The sequence below is a fragment of the Bufo bufo genome, chromosome 9, assembly GCF_905171765.1.
Source record: "Bufo bufo chromosome 9, aBufBuf1.1, whole genome shotgun sequence".
NCBI classification, from domain to species: Eukaryota; Metazoa; Chordata; class Amphibia; order Anura; family Bufonidae; genus Bufo; species Bufo bufo.
This window is the reverse complement of record NC_053397.1, coordinates 51,588,842-51,604,092: the sequence shown is the minus strand read 5'-3', so window position 1 is coordinate 51,604,092 and position 15,251 is coordinate 51,588,842. Positions and strand designations below refer to the sequence as shown.

Genomic DNA, 15,251 nt, shown 5'->3' with positions numbered 1-15,251 from the left:
TCGAACATCCGATCGGCAGAGGTCCCGGGTGATTGATTCCCACCAATCTGATACTGATGTCCTATCCGGAGGATAGGTCATTAAAGTGGTTATCCAACCCCTATAATGACCCTCCTAAAGCCCGGGCACCTCATATAGGTTATACCTACCCCGCTCCCTGGCACCCGCATCGCTCTGGCTCTCCGCACGGCCGCCGCTGCATCGTGGGCGGCGCTGGGGAGGCTCGTACCCGTCGTGGCCTGCTATTGTCTGCCCACACAGGAAGATGCAGCAGCAGCAGCTGTGCGGGGCAAGTATAACCTATATGAGGTGCCCAGGCATTAGGGGACTCATTATAAGGGTTGGATAACTCCTTTAATATATCAGAATTTCGGAGAACCCCTTTAAAGGGCGTGTACAGGATTTGAAAAACATGGCTGCTTTCTTCCAAATCCAGCACCACCCATGTCCATAGGTTGTGACTGGCATTGTGGCTTGGCTCTACTGGCGTGAAAGGGGCTAAGCTGCCATACCATACATATAGTGTGGACAGGTGTGGCGCTGGATTTGGAAGAAAACAGCCATGTTTTCGAATCATGGACAACCCCTTTAAATGTTATTTATGTTCTAAATGCCTCCAAGCAGTCCCTATTACAGTAACTACCTTCTTTTCTCTCTTTTCATCCTTGCATTTTAAATATTATTTTTATTTAAACAACAACCCTGGAACTTTAACTAATTATTCCCAGCATTTCTGGCCCGAGCTGTATTTCATGAAGATGCAGGATTTCATTTGATAATAGCCCCGATAGTGAAGCGGTCACACACATACACCTAATGACTGTTGATCTTAGACACTATAGCAACAAGTAGAGGTTTGTTCGGGAGGAATGCAGGGTATGCGAGTGGGGGGGGAGGGGACACAGCTGAGAACGACAGGCCGCTCTTCTAACCCACAAATTCCTTTGGTGGGCTTTCATCTTTTTGAACCATCTCAAAATTATCCTTTGCGTAATAAGCAATGTGATAAAAGAAAATTCCATTTCCAAAGACGATCTGAAGAAGCAGGTTTCTGGGAGGGGAAAGCAAGGATTTTAGTAAATTTAACGAGAAAAAAAAAAAAAAGAAGATCTGGCTCCTCCAGCTGCCTACAACTCACAGCCAATATCCTACACGTCCCCCACTTAAAGGGGTTGTATCACGAAATATATTCTACATATTTCAAACCAGCACCTGGATCTGAATACTTTTTTAATTGCATGTAATTAAAAAAAAAAATGTAGTATAGCCAGTGAGCTATTCAATAAAACGCATCTGTATAGCGCCACCTGCTGTTTGTTCTTTTCCTTATTTTTTTGTCCGTCTTACTGAAGTGGTCGCACATGCTCAGTTTAATTCTTCAACTGCCACCAGCCATATGTTGTGTTAGAAGCTGTGGCAGTTGCAATCTGGAGGGTAGTAACTAAAGTGTACTCAGTAGTCACTGTATTTTGGCTCGATGGTCCATTTACATGGGTGGCGATTGGACGAGTGTTCATTCCCTATTATCAGCCGATGTCTGTTGATGACAAATCGAGCGAGTTGTTCATGTCCTGTATGTAAATATAAAAAATTCCCATCGGAAGCCGGCGTGTACCCTCATGTAAACGGGCAATAATGCAAATTCTATGGGGACGAATGATTGTTTGTCTGAACATACTGATGACTGCTCCATGAAAGTGCAAGTAAAAGAGCGACAACCGCCACTCTAATATCGCCGATCGGCGCTCTTTATATGCAGATTATCTTGGATGACAATTAAATGTGTATGGGCGCTTTCAGACTTTTCAGAAACAAAAAATGGGTAGCTGGATTATAACATGTCCGATCCTTTTGATCTTGGGGAGATAATCTGCTACCTAAGGCGCCAGGCCTCTGCTTTCTCACAAGCACACTTGGCCAAATGAGCATCGTTATGGATGGAGTGTTGAGAGGGATAGCTGTTGGGCTAGCCATACACATGCGATATCCACAAGTCAGCTCATTCAGACTACAAGTATCTGAGATGTATGGCCAACCTAAACCACCTCTCCTCAGAGACCCACCATCGGGGAAAATCTGAGATTGGATGGGCAGCACGGTGGCTCAGCACGGTGTTAGAATCCGACCCAGGACAACACCTCCATGGAGTTTGCATGGGTTTCCTCCGGGTACTCCAGTTTCCTCCTATGCTTATAAGAAACTTAGATTGTGAGCCCCATTGGGGACAGCTTGATGCTAATGTCTGTAAAGCGCTGCGGAATACGTCAGCGCTATAAAAGCGAGTATAATTAATAAATAAATTAGATGGTTGGCTGGTCCTGATGAAATGGGTGGGTTTAGCTAAGGTTATGTCCAGGAGCGGACTGGGAACTTAAAGTGGCCCTGGAAAAAGACCTCAAAGCGCCCCAATGTTGTAGGTGGGACAGATGCCTGGGCTACACAAGTAGATGAGGCCAATTCAAGTTGGCAGGGTCACTACCATGGTGCAGTGCAGCACAGAATACCATCCCAAAGAACCAAATAGGGAAATGAAGCACAAAATGCCTCCCCAGAAGCTGACCTTCTTTGGTGGCCATCAATAGCTGCCACGCTCTGTCCTCTTCCAATTGTCTCTAATGGAGCAGGGGGCTTAGGCTACTTTCACACTTGTGTCTTTGCTGGATCCGGCAGGGTTCAGCAAAAACGCTTCTGTTGCTAATAATACAACCGTCTGCATCGGTTATGAACAGATCCGTTTGTATTATCTTTAACATCGCCAAGATGGATCCGTCATGAACTCCATTGAAAGTGACAATGAATGGGGACAAAACAGAAGCGTTTTTTTTTCTGGTATTGAGACCCTATGATGGATCTCAATACCGGAAAATAGAAACGCCAGTGTGAAAGTAGCCTTAGGAGGTGAGATGTGAGCCACAGCACCAAGCCAGCCCTACTTTTAGCATGCTGCCTGGACTTCCTTTAATAACCCCTATAGTGCCCCCAGTAGTATGTACCCAGCCAGCGGCACTGAGGGGGGCTTGGGTGGTCATATGGGCATCAGCCCATTAGGAAAATTCCCTGTATGGTTTGTGACCAGTCCACCCCATTAATGTCTAATTTGTATTGTAGCTTTATACGTAGTGCTACTTAGCTTCAACTAAAGTAGCGATTCCCCAACCTATTAGTCGAGCACACTGCTCTATGAAACCATGGTGCTTTTTTTTACCGTTTTATGCTATTAGTGTATTACTTATGATTTGCATCATAAGGATAAGACGAGATCCTATTACAGGATTTACGGGGGGCACTGTGACCTTGAGAATAATTATGACTGCACTCTCTAGTAATGTGGCTATTCCTCGGACTCCAATGCTCAGGGTGTACTTACCTACACCCGGCTACAAACTGTTCTGTTTACCCAGCCATGCTGAACTTCAGCTCTTTGATGTGCCATATTTTACTTGGGTTCAGTTCATAACTTTTATTTATCATAAATTCCTCCTAAATCCCTCTGTTTGGACACTAAAGCCTCTCAAAGCCACCAAAAAATGAAAGGTTTATCTGGAAAGAATTCAGAGGGCATTTTCTCGACACCCGCCATGCCGTAGTAAACACACACAATAGACTGCGGCCATGCGGCCAACGATAGCTTTGTATCTCTGTAAAGCTCGACAAGTCCGCAGACCTGAACTGACCGATGTACTGTAGTTTATCAAATGGGAAAAACAGTACACAAAAAAAAAAATCTAACCGAGACTAAATTGGAATTCTCACCCGACCCCAACCATTTGGTTCTACTTGGTCCTTCATCCACTAAGTGATCAGCACAGCTTATTTTCCTTCCATACATTGTAGGTTAGAAAATCACAAAGCCCTAATGAGAATTCCAGCAGAATGAACTGTGCTCTTTTAGAAGGTTTCTAGGTTACTGGGCAGTTCAAGGGTACAGGAACAGGTTGGACAAGTCCTACCCTCTGGTTACGTGCTCCTTGATAAAATGTACACACCACAACAGGCATGCAGATAACCTTTGTGGAGGGTCAGCTGGTGATCATACCCACGTAATATCTCATGTCTACTGCTCCCTTGACATATTTAACTAGTCTCTAAACCATTGATATTGATAGGTCTAAACAATGAAATGAAATAGAAGGGGCTTTCCTACAAAAGAACATTCATCACCTGCAATCAGGAGAATGGAGGTCCCCGAGTCCCCATATGAATGGAGAGGTAACGTGCTTGAGTGATCACTGCTCCATTCACTTCCATGGGACTGTCGGGGATAGAAGCCAAGAGTGGACGCTCATGTACGCCACCGCTCCATTCACATGGGGTCTTGAGACTTCCATCTTGTGATCGGTGGGGGGATCCAGAGGTCAGACTCCGAAGGAACGGGCAACTCTTCTATCGTGTGCTCTTTGTAACACCTTTAAAGGGTTTGTCTGGACTAGAGATAGCGAAGACCTGTCCTTCGGATAGGTCATCAATATGAAATCGGTGGTTGTTTGACAACTCATGGTCAGCAATTTCAGGCAGCCATGGTGTCGGAAACGAACAGTGTACAGAGTGAAAGCAGAAGGCTCCGTACATGTCAGTGGGAGAGTAGCTACAATACCCCAGCACGCCCACTACACAGTATAATGTCAGGCACTGCGGCTGCCCGAAACAGCTGATCAGCGGGAGTGCCCAGTGTTTGACCCCTGCTAATTAGAATCATCTGTATCTGTAGGACTCACTATGTTTTGTCTTGGTGTTTCTTTTGAGCCCAAAACAATGAATTAATAGGACACCTGACTTTGGCAGTTTTTAAGCTTTTTGCCTAATAGTGTGTTTGAGCACCTGGCGTTTTTTTATTTATTTCCCACGCCTGGGGTTTTTATTTAGGAAATTATGTACCCCCCTCTATTGTCACATTCTCTTTAGAGCAGTATGGCTAAAATACACTGGGACAAAAAAACGCAAAAAACGCAATTTAAAAACACCACACATTTCCACCCAGTTTTTCAAGTAGGGCAAAAAACTAATGGGGGTCCATGAAACAAAAAAACAAAAAAAGGAGGGAAAAAGTACAAGAAATCTCGTGTTACTCTTATTCACTTCAATGGGAGCAGTGCTGCCGTAACCACCTCCGAACACTACAAACCAGGGGTGTGGTGTGTTGGACCCCTCACTGGTGGCCCATCTTGAGGATAGGCTTTAGATAGTAAAATCCTGGACAAAGTATTCAAGTTGATCGTAAACTTTATATAAATGTCAGAAAAACCTGCCAATCATGCCAGTTCCTCCACCACATTCTATATTTTCCACATCTGGCTTGGCTGAAAGGCAAGACGGGTTCCACCAAAAAAAAATAACATGGACGCTGCCAGTCAACCTTCAAACGGTTAAAACAGCAAATCACCCAAACTCTAAATCATGACCCCAAACACAATGCAGACATACACAAGTATACCAGTATTACATGTGTGGTACTGCTAAAGTAATAGAGGACTGGTAATGTAAATGGTATAACATACTGTATCGGCGTGGGAGGCCTGCCAAGGAGCTGTCCCCGTAATGAGGCAGGTAATTAAAAATATAGAAATATGCCCTTCCTGTTTAGAGACACGCACTGTATACATACAAGCAAATATAAACGATAAAGGGGAGAAAAAAAAAAAGAGAAAAGTCCTGCAAAACCAGCCAAGAGCACAAAGAGCCCTCATTTACCATGTCCAAGCCAGAAGAGGGAGGCATTCTCTACGCTTCCATCCATTTTCATTACAAAGGGCAATGGAACGGTGCATTGGTCTGAGGCACTAATCGTTTCACACCAAGACACTTTTTACATCGACATCAAAGATAACGGCAGTCCTCCGCCGCCAGTACAGTCTGGAGCACTTTGTTAACCACCATTTGGGAGCTCACTGCTACCTTAATGTTCTGCTTCACAAGCGAGACTTGGACACCAACCAAGTCTCTGTCAATAGCCGCAAAGTGTTGTGTTTGCTAAAGAGTCTCTTAGGAATCCAATGAGCAACACTTGAACATGAATACCCATAATACTAGTAGATACAAAGTCTGAAAATGTCACTGCAGCTGCCCCCCTGAGCGCCGGGGTGGCAACCATGTGGTAGGAACTTCAAACCTCACCAAGGTAAGAGGTCCACAATTCTTTACGATACATTGACCTACTCCATTCTGATGAATACCGACTGCATTTGCGCAACTCGTTCCTCTAGTAAAATAAAACTTGATTCAATTGATAACAACCCTGTATCTACTTAAAGGGAAACATTCATCAAAAGTTACTTTATCACATATAAACAGCCATAGAGAATGAAACTTTACTTACTCATTCAAGGGATTGTGCACCTTTAGGGGGACCAGACCTGCAAAGAGAATCATACTTACCTGCTTCCCGTCGATGGTTCCCCTCTCCTTCTCTCCCAGGCCTCGGCTGCTCCACTGGGATTCCTGGATGTAAACTTCCTGTAAGATGCAGCTGCAGCCAATCTCTGGCTGCAGTGGTGACCTGCTCCCCTTGAGCCATATGTCCATTTGTCATGATGCAAGGGGAATATGTCACCACTGCAGCCAGCATCAAACGGGAAGTTTACATTCAGAGAGCCCAGCGGAGCTCCCTTTTGCAGGTCTGCCCAGGAGAGGGGGAGAAGGGGGTTGCCAAAACCTTCCCCCAAAGGTGCACAGCCCCTTTAAATATCCAATATCCGGTCATCAATATGTGATTGGTGGGGGTCTGATGCTAATCAGCTGTTTGAGAAAGCACCGGCGCTTCGCACGGATCAGCCTTGGCCATGTGACGCTGCGTTAAATCGGCCACATGGCCCAGTCACAGCTCAGCCCCACTAAAGGGAATGGGGCTGAGCTGCGATACCATGCACAGCCGCTATACAATGTACGGCACTCTGCTTGGTGAGCGGCGAGAAGGCCCTAGCACTACTGCGAGTGCTGGTCCCTTTTAAAACCGCTGATGAGAGGGACCCAGGGTGTGGGACCTCCACGATCAGATACTAAAGACCTACCCATCAGTATAGAAATCTAAGAAAACCCCTTTAAATCATTTATATTTCAGTATGTACAGGGAGGTAATGGTTCGGTTGACACTTCATAGTTTTGAGGTAAACAAGACCACGCGGTCAATATATACCGTGTTCATGAGCAACAAGCAATTTTTGAATACGGCAAAGATCACCCAGAAGGATGTTGGAAGAAGCTCAGCACTCACCTGGAGACACGCAAGCTTCCTTCAGATAGAGCAGGACGTCGGCAAACCTCCTGACGTCATTCACCAGCTGCATGATGTATTCCGGGTCCACCACAGAGCTGTCATAGCAATCGGAGTTGGTGCTGATACTGCTCAGAGAATTACTTTTGGTGCTTCTCCCCATTCCCCAGGTGGCAGAATTTGAGATGGTGAAGAAGTTTGAGGTAGAAAACCGTGAAAATCCCAAACCACGCCTGTTACCTCCTCCGTTCTGACGCAACATCCCAGCGTGCTTCCGAGAGGCCTTCAGCAAGCATTCAGTGCCACTCTTTGCCCATAGGCCACAAATTCAAACCTAGAAAAGTGGGGGGAGAAAAGAAGAGAAAAAAAAATATTAGATTGACTAAGAAAGTTACTTCGTAATATCTCATGCCGCCTATGGCCCAAGCATGAGAAGTCTTTGTTACTGATCGCTACAACTAGCTGAGAAGGGTTTTGGGTGCATTACCCAGGACAGTGGCCTCTCCGATTTGGAAACGTGCTGGGTGCCAGATCATAAAAGCTCCACGGGACAGCTGCAACGACGTGTCAAAAGAAAACTCCAAACCCTCTGAGATGCATATTTGAAGGCACATTTTTCAGACAGAGATCTATGGGGAAAAAGTATGCAAAATTGCTTTACCCGGCGACACCTGTAGACAGCACCGTGGGGTACAACAAGTCCCAAACAATGCCGTCTACAGATGGGTCTATGCTTTGGCTGGTAGGAGCTATTTTGCATACTTTTATCCCATGGAGCATTGCCTAAAAAAACAGCCTCCATACTCTGCCGTGTCTCCTCAAGGATGAATAGCATATTTCCTAATAGAAACAGCCTGATTTATAGGACGTGCAATGACATTTCCAAAGGTTCTTAAAGGCGTTGTTAACCCCTTGTGACTTTTTCTGCAGACCCCCCCAACGTGGATGGACTTGCAGTGGGAATCATACTTACCTGATCCCCACGGCGGCGTTGCATCTTCTGCAAACTGGATGTTAACTTGGGGACACCAAAGACCTGCAGAGATGGCGGGGAGGGGGGGGGGGGGGGGATGGAGCCGGAACACAGCGGCAGAGATCAGGCAAGTACAATTCTCACTGCTGGTCCAATCAAGCTGGGGTCAGGTCTGCAGAAAGGGTCCTCACAGGTGAACAACCCCTTTAAAAGCTAAAATGTGTCAAAATGAGAGATTACTAAAAACCTGAAGTCATTACTATAGAGAATATAGCGGAACACAAGAATATAAAGAAGGCAAAATGGTTGCCGTAACTGTAATCGGGTACAATCAGAAAGTTTTGAAACTCTAATTTGGTGACACAGACTCCTGCTGACTTATAACAGGAACCCATTAAAGGCTCAGCAGGAGAGCGATCTTCAGAACAGGAAGTCAGTCTACAGGAAATGACCCTCAACCACCAACTAAACCAGATGAGAGCATGTCAATGTGCGCTGAAACGTGGAAGTGCAAACGCTTTAACCCATTCATACAACAGTGTTGGGGTCGGATCACAACCCGTTCAATACTGAATAACCACCATGCACTGAAAGGTTTCCCCTGGCCGGCTATTAGAGGCCTCCCCCGATGGTAATGGTTGATCGTCTGGAGTCAAAGAGGCCGATTCTGATCAACGACAAAAAGCAATGTCCTCATAAAACAAATGACAAAAAAAAGTGAGAAAAGTATGTGAAGGTTATTCTGTCTCTTCCAGAAGCAGCGCCACACCTGTCCATGGGTTCTGTGTGGTACTGCAGCTTACTGACATTTACTTCAATGGAGCCAAGTTTAAAGGCGAGTATAAAGCTGAGTTTTTGATCTGTGATGGTCTGACACCTGGGACCCCCACCATGGCCTTTTCACAGCCGAGCCTAGGGTGTGGGACCCCCACCAATCAGATAGTAATGACCTATCCTCAGGATACATCATCAGTATAAAAAGCCTTGGAAAAACCCTTTAACTACCAGACACAATTCGTGGACTGATTGATGCTGGAAAAAGGCAGCCATGTTATTTCCTGAACAACCCCTTTAAGTGTTATTTAGATGCTTTATAGTGGCTTATTTTTATGAATAGTTGGCAATGGGACTGAATCCCACCAGTGTAATATCAAAATGGCGACTGTGTGGTCTTCCTATTTTCCAGGTGGATTTAATGTTGGGTGCTCTAGAGTCCTCCATACTATTAAAAACCATTCTGATAGCTTAAATGGCAACCTATGAAATTAGCCCTAGTCTGCATACCAGAGACCGTCAAATTAAAGGGAACATGTCATGTTAAACATTGGGGCAGAATCATCAAACTGGTGTAAAGTAGTACTGGCTTAGTTGCCCACAGCAACCAATCAGATTCTACCTTTCATTTTCCAAACAAGTTGTGAAAAATGAAAGGTGGAATCTGATTGGTTGCTATAGGCAACTAAGCCAGTACTACTTTACACCAGTTTGATAAATCTCCCACTTAGTATCTCATCTGCAGGCAGCATAGAGCAGGAAGAGCTGAGCAGATTGAGAGAGTTTTATTGGAAAAGATTCAGTAGAACGTCCTTTCTACATTTAAGTTCTACATTAGGAGTCCAGTGGGCAGTTTTTGCATTAATAGCCTTCTCTGTATAAGGTCCCATTCACACGACTGCATTTTTGGTCCGCACCCGATGCGCATGTTTTGCAGATTGCATGCGGGTCGATTAATTTCAATAAAAAGAAAAAATGTGCAGCAGCACTACGAAAAATATAGAATGTTCCTTACTGTGGTGGTGCTCGCTGTGTCAGAAGCCAGTCCTTAGCTTCCCCAAATCCAGATGCAATTGTAACAATCTGATTGCTTGAGAAAGATCACACTGATCGAAACGTCGCATTTGTTGGTGAAATAAAGCATTAAGGATCAAGGCTGGAGAGTGCTGCAGTTTTTCTGTTACAATTGCATCTCGATTAATTTCAATGGGACCGCAAAAAATGAGGACAGCACACTGTGTGCTATCCGCATGTCCGGTCCCCAGTCCTGCGAATAAGATAGAACATGTCCTATTCTTGCCCGTTTTGAAGACAAGAGAAGGCAGTGTTACAATGGGCCTTCAAAATAAAAAAGGAACACGAATGTCACATGGACGTCATCTACATTTGTGGATCCACGTTTTGCGAACTGCAAAATACATACGGTCGTGTGAACGCACCTTAAGTGTGTATATAGACAAAGCAGTCATTGCGCAGGACCGCCCACTGGACTCCTAGTCATAGAACTTAAATGCATAAATTCCATGTTATACTGAAAGTTTTCCTGTGAACCTATACATTAATCAGCTCAGCTCCTGCTGCTCTATATCACGAGGCTGGCAGATCAGACACCATGCTCAATGGGCCCCACCACCCACGAATATGGTAGTCCAGGCTCCATTGGCTACACGTCAACAGGTTGCTTGCTTCGTGTTGTTTTGCGCCCACTTACAGTGTAAATCATTACAGAGACAGGGAGCCTCGTGAAGCGTAACACCCATCTTCCTGACCACCGAGGAGGACTCCGCTCTAGCAGTTTTTAATCATTACCACCTCTTCTCACCTCTATAAGGTCACCCAAAACAATTACTTTAAATACATGGATCCCAGAACAAGGGGTCGATTGAAAGTGGGATAATGGACACTATAATTACAATGCAGCAATGTAATAATAATGTACACAGTGGAAAATGTACATGTCATATCACAGTACAGGGATAACGAACACAGTGATGTCACAGTACAGGGATAACGAACACAGTGATGTCACAGTACAGGGATAACGAACACAGTGATGTCACAGTACAGGGATAACGAACACAGTGATGTCACAGTACAGGGATAACGAACACAGTGATGTCACAGTACAGAGATAATGTACACAGTGATGTCACAGTAGATGGATAATACACACAGTGATGTCACAATACAGGAATAATCTCATCAGTGACGTCACAATAGAGAGATAATGTACACAGTGCTGTCACAGTACAAAGAAAATCAAATCAGTGATGTTCTATAAACAGTGATGCAGGTGAAATGCACACAGTGATGTCACTCTGCATACAATGTAACCATGGAAATCAATGTCAAATTTAGAATGGGGAGTGGCGACACATTCATTTAGCTATTCCACCTTACATACAGTACTCCACCTTACATACAGTACAGACCAAAAGTCTGGACACACCTTCTCATTCAAAGAGTTTTCTTTATTTTCATGACTATGAAGGCATCAAAACTATGAATTAACACATGTGGAATTATATACATAACAAACAAGTGTGAAACAACTGAAAATATGTCATATTCTAGGTTCTTCAAAGTAGCCACCTTTTGCTTTGATTACTGCTTTGCACACTCTTGGCATTCTCTTGATGAGCTTCAAGAGGTAGTCCCCTGAAATGGTCTTCCAAAAGTCTTGAAGGAGTTCCCAGAGATGCTTAGCACTTGTTGGCCATTTTGCCTTCACTCTGCGGTCCAGCTCACCCCAAACCATCTCGATTGGGTTCAGGTCCGGTGACTGTGGAGGCCAGGCCATCTGGCGCAGCACCCCATCACTCTCCTTCATGGTCAAATAGCCCTTACTTTCAAAGTTTTCCCAATTTTCCGGCTGACTGACTGACCTTCATTTCTTAAAGTAATGATGGCCACTCGTTTTTCTTTACTTAGCTGCTTTTTTCTTGCCATAATACAAATTCTAACAGTCTATTCAGTAGGACTATCAGCTGTGTATCCACCTGACTTCTCCTCAACGCAACTGATGGTCCCAACCCCATTTATAAGGCAAGAAATCCCACTTATTAAACCTGACAGGACACACCTGTGAAGTGAAAACCATTTCAGGGGACTACCTCTTGAAGCTCATCAAGAGAATGCCAAGAGTGTGCAAAGCAGTAATCAAAGCAAAAGGTGGCTACTTTGAAGAACCTAGAATATGACATATTTTCAGTTGTTTCACACTTGTTTGTTATGTATATAATTCCACATGTGTTAATTCATAGTTTAGATGCCTTCATAGTCATGAAAATAAAGAAAACTCTTTGAATGAGAAGGTGTGTCCAAACTTTTGGTCTGTACTGTACATTTCACCACTAACTGCAACTTTTCCGGGGAGATGGGCCCTCTTAGTTGTTGGGTCCCACAGCAGCTGCTCCATCTGCTACCCTGGAATTAAACACCTATGCCTGTAACCTCTCCTGACATGTCTGTTTTAGTAACTAACCTTACATTGACTAACGCTCCAAAAATTGTCAAGTCGGCTTCCCACAAACTTGACCCTAGTGTGTGTTGGGGTTGAGCGCCGATATGACTTCCCAGGGAGTCGCCCCGGGCACACAACTACCTGCACTGTGAGAAAAGTGCATTACAAATGTTTGTCATTGCCATATCACACTGTCCAATGTCCGGGCAGGCCAAGCGCCGTTCGGCAACAAACACGTGCTCCAGCCTATTACACAAGCCAATGCATAGTGAGTGTGGGAGGAACAATTGCTACCAACCTCATCCCTCCTCCGTTCAATTCTGTTGATTATCGGCAGCACATCCCTGAATACACAGGGGGATGTGCCCCCGATAACCGGCACCTTGTCTCCAGATGAACGATGCAAATCATCCGACAAATGAACTTTTGCTCGTTTATAATCCGATCAGTGGCTTGATTAAACAGGGAAATTATCGGGAACGAGCATTCCTATCAACACTCGTTCCCAATAACTGGCCAAAAAAAAATCACTCAGTGTAATAGGGCCTTAAGGGGGTTGTCCATGACCTATCCTCAGATATCAGATCATAATGACCAGGCACCACCGCTACAATGTTGACGGCTCGCGCGTAGACATTAAAGGGGCTGTCCCATTTTGGACATTGGAGGCATATCACTAGGACATGCCTCCAATGTCTGATAGGTGCCGGTCCCACCCCTATACTTACAAAGTGATGGAGGGTGCACTGTGTATGCATCGCCGCCCTCTATTCATTTCTATGGGACTGTCAAAAATAGCCAAGAACTGGCTCTGCTAATTCCGTAAGCCCCATAGAAGTGAATAGTGCGGTAGCTTGTGCTTGCACAGTGCGCTTCCCATTCATTTCAATGGGAAATAGCGGCGCGCTGGAGGACGGCCGAGCACGAGCTGTGAACCCTCCTGCACTTTGCGGGCTCCGTTCTAAGTATAGGTGCGGGTGCCAGAGGGGCGACCTGCGCCTATCAGAAATTGGGGGCGTATCCTAGCGACATACCCACAATGTCCAAGATGGGAATAACCCATTAAAGAGGAAGCAGCGATTGCACGGCCCTTTAAAAACACACGACCAGCAGAGGTGCCAGGAGTTAGATCATTAGGATAGGTCATCAATATCGGAAAGCAGGACAAACCCTTTAAAGTCATGAGACCTAAGTGGTTGCGGAAAATACATCTTTAATATTCACCACCACAGGAATGTACAAATGCTATTCAGCCACTTAAGATTAGTTAGTTTCCTCAGACTTTTGTTATTAAGGAAGAGGAAAGTCAAAGCCTCAATACGATCAGCTGCCAAATCCCACACTCTCCGGGGTATTTAAATACAATCGATAGCACACACCAACAGGAAAAACACAGACGGGCGAGAGCCGGGGCTGATAACCATCCTGCATTCAGCACAAGGACCCTGGCAGGGCTGGGGGAAAGTGAAAGATGATTACAGCTAGGACAGACTCCGCTGCTATTGTGTGCAGACGATGATAGGAAAGAAAAAGAAAATGATGGAGGTGTTACAATTTCATTAGTAAAAGGGCAGGAAAAAAGGGGTTTAAAGGAAAAATCAATCAGGAGCTCAAAATTATATTTCAGTCATTGCCTATGGGGGGGGGGGGGGGGTTACCTGCCTATTTATTTTGCTCTTATCTCGCTGCTTGGCTGCTCTTTAGCTCAGAGCTGTGATCTGTGACTACAGTTTAGCTACACAGTGCCTACAGGAAAGCTGTGAGAGTCTGAGACACACCCCCTGTCTCATCATTGGTTCCCCCAGCAGCACGACCGTCTCAGATTGGCTGCTGTGTATAAACACAAACCAATCACAGACTCACCGGGAAGTCAGGGCAACACAAGTGCTGATTACTAAACTGCCAGTGACAAAGTGCTCCACATCTGATGAGCAAAATGAGACTTAAAGGGGTTTTCTGGTTGTGTGACGTTATCCCCTATCCACAGGATTGGTGGGGGGTCCTACAGCTGGGACCCACTGATCAAGAGAAAGGGGACCTCGTAATGAAGGGAGCAGTAGGCCGGGCACGCTCACAGATGCTCCGTTCATTTCTATGGGCGTTCTGGAGATTACCAGGCGCTATCCCAGCGGTAGGACCTCCACCGATCTAATATTTACCCCCTATCCTGTAGACGGGGGATAACTTCACACACGACAAGAATATATCTCTTTAATTGTTCTCCAGGATTTTGCTTTTGGTGGGCATCAATATCTGACAGGAGAGGGCCCGGCCTGATCAGCAGAAGCCGCGGTGCTGGAAATACTGGCCTTCAACTGTTAAATCCTGGGACACGTGTCCTGACATGGCTGGTTTAGCAAATAGCATTCCACCTGAAAATACCAGTTCTGGAGCATCTATTCTTATGACTAGAAGTCATTTCTCAATTATTTATACTACAAGGTTATTTGAAAAAAATCCAAATAAAAACAAAAATTTAAAAAAAAATTACAACTGGGTGTTACCAGTTGGGGGGGATCTGACGCTGTCCAATCAGTGCAGATAGATTTCTATTAGGAATAATAAAGGAATGGCACAACAGTCATAAGAATAGATGCCCCAGAATTGGGGAATGCAAGTAGTTACTAAACAGACAAGTCAGGAGGGGTAATAGCCCCTCTTTAACGGTCCTGGATGGACACGTACACTAGTTTAGATTGTTAGCACTCAAGTTCAGGCCACATGAAGCAGATCATTTGCGGTTACGCTCAAGTCAAAAACGGCAAGCGCTCTGGGGTTTTATTACAAACGTAAAAGTAGTACGAGCCCTGGATTTATAGCCCTGCAATAGTGAC

At 45.0% G+C, this 15,251-nt stretch overlaps 1 protein-coding gene across 1 annotated transcript in view; it reads right to left on the bottom strand.

Annotated features, from left to right (window-relative positions):
• ARHGAP29 (Rho GTPase activating protein 29) overlaps positions 1-15,251 on the bottom strand; it is a 108,851-nt gene that overhangs the window by 85,344 nt on the left and 8,256 nt on the right. Inside the window, exon 2 of the mRNA XM_040406669.1 lies at positions 7,208-7,541. Coding sequence (XP_040262603.1) covers positions 7,208-7,469 — 262 coding nt within the window. The 5' untranslated portion in view covers positions 7,470-7,541. The remainder of the gene's footprint in view (positions 1-7,207; positions 7,542-15,251) is intronic.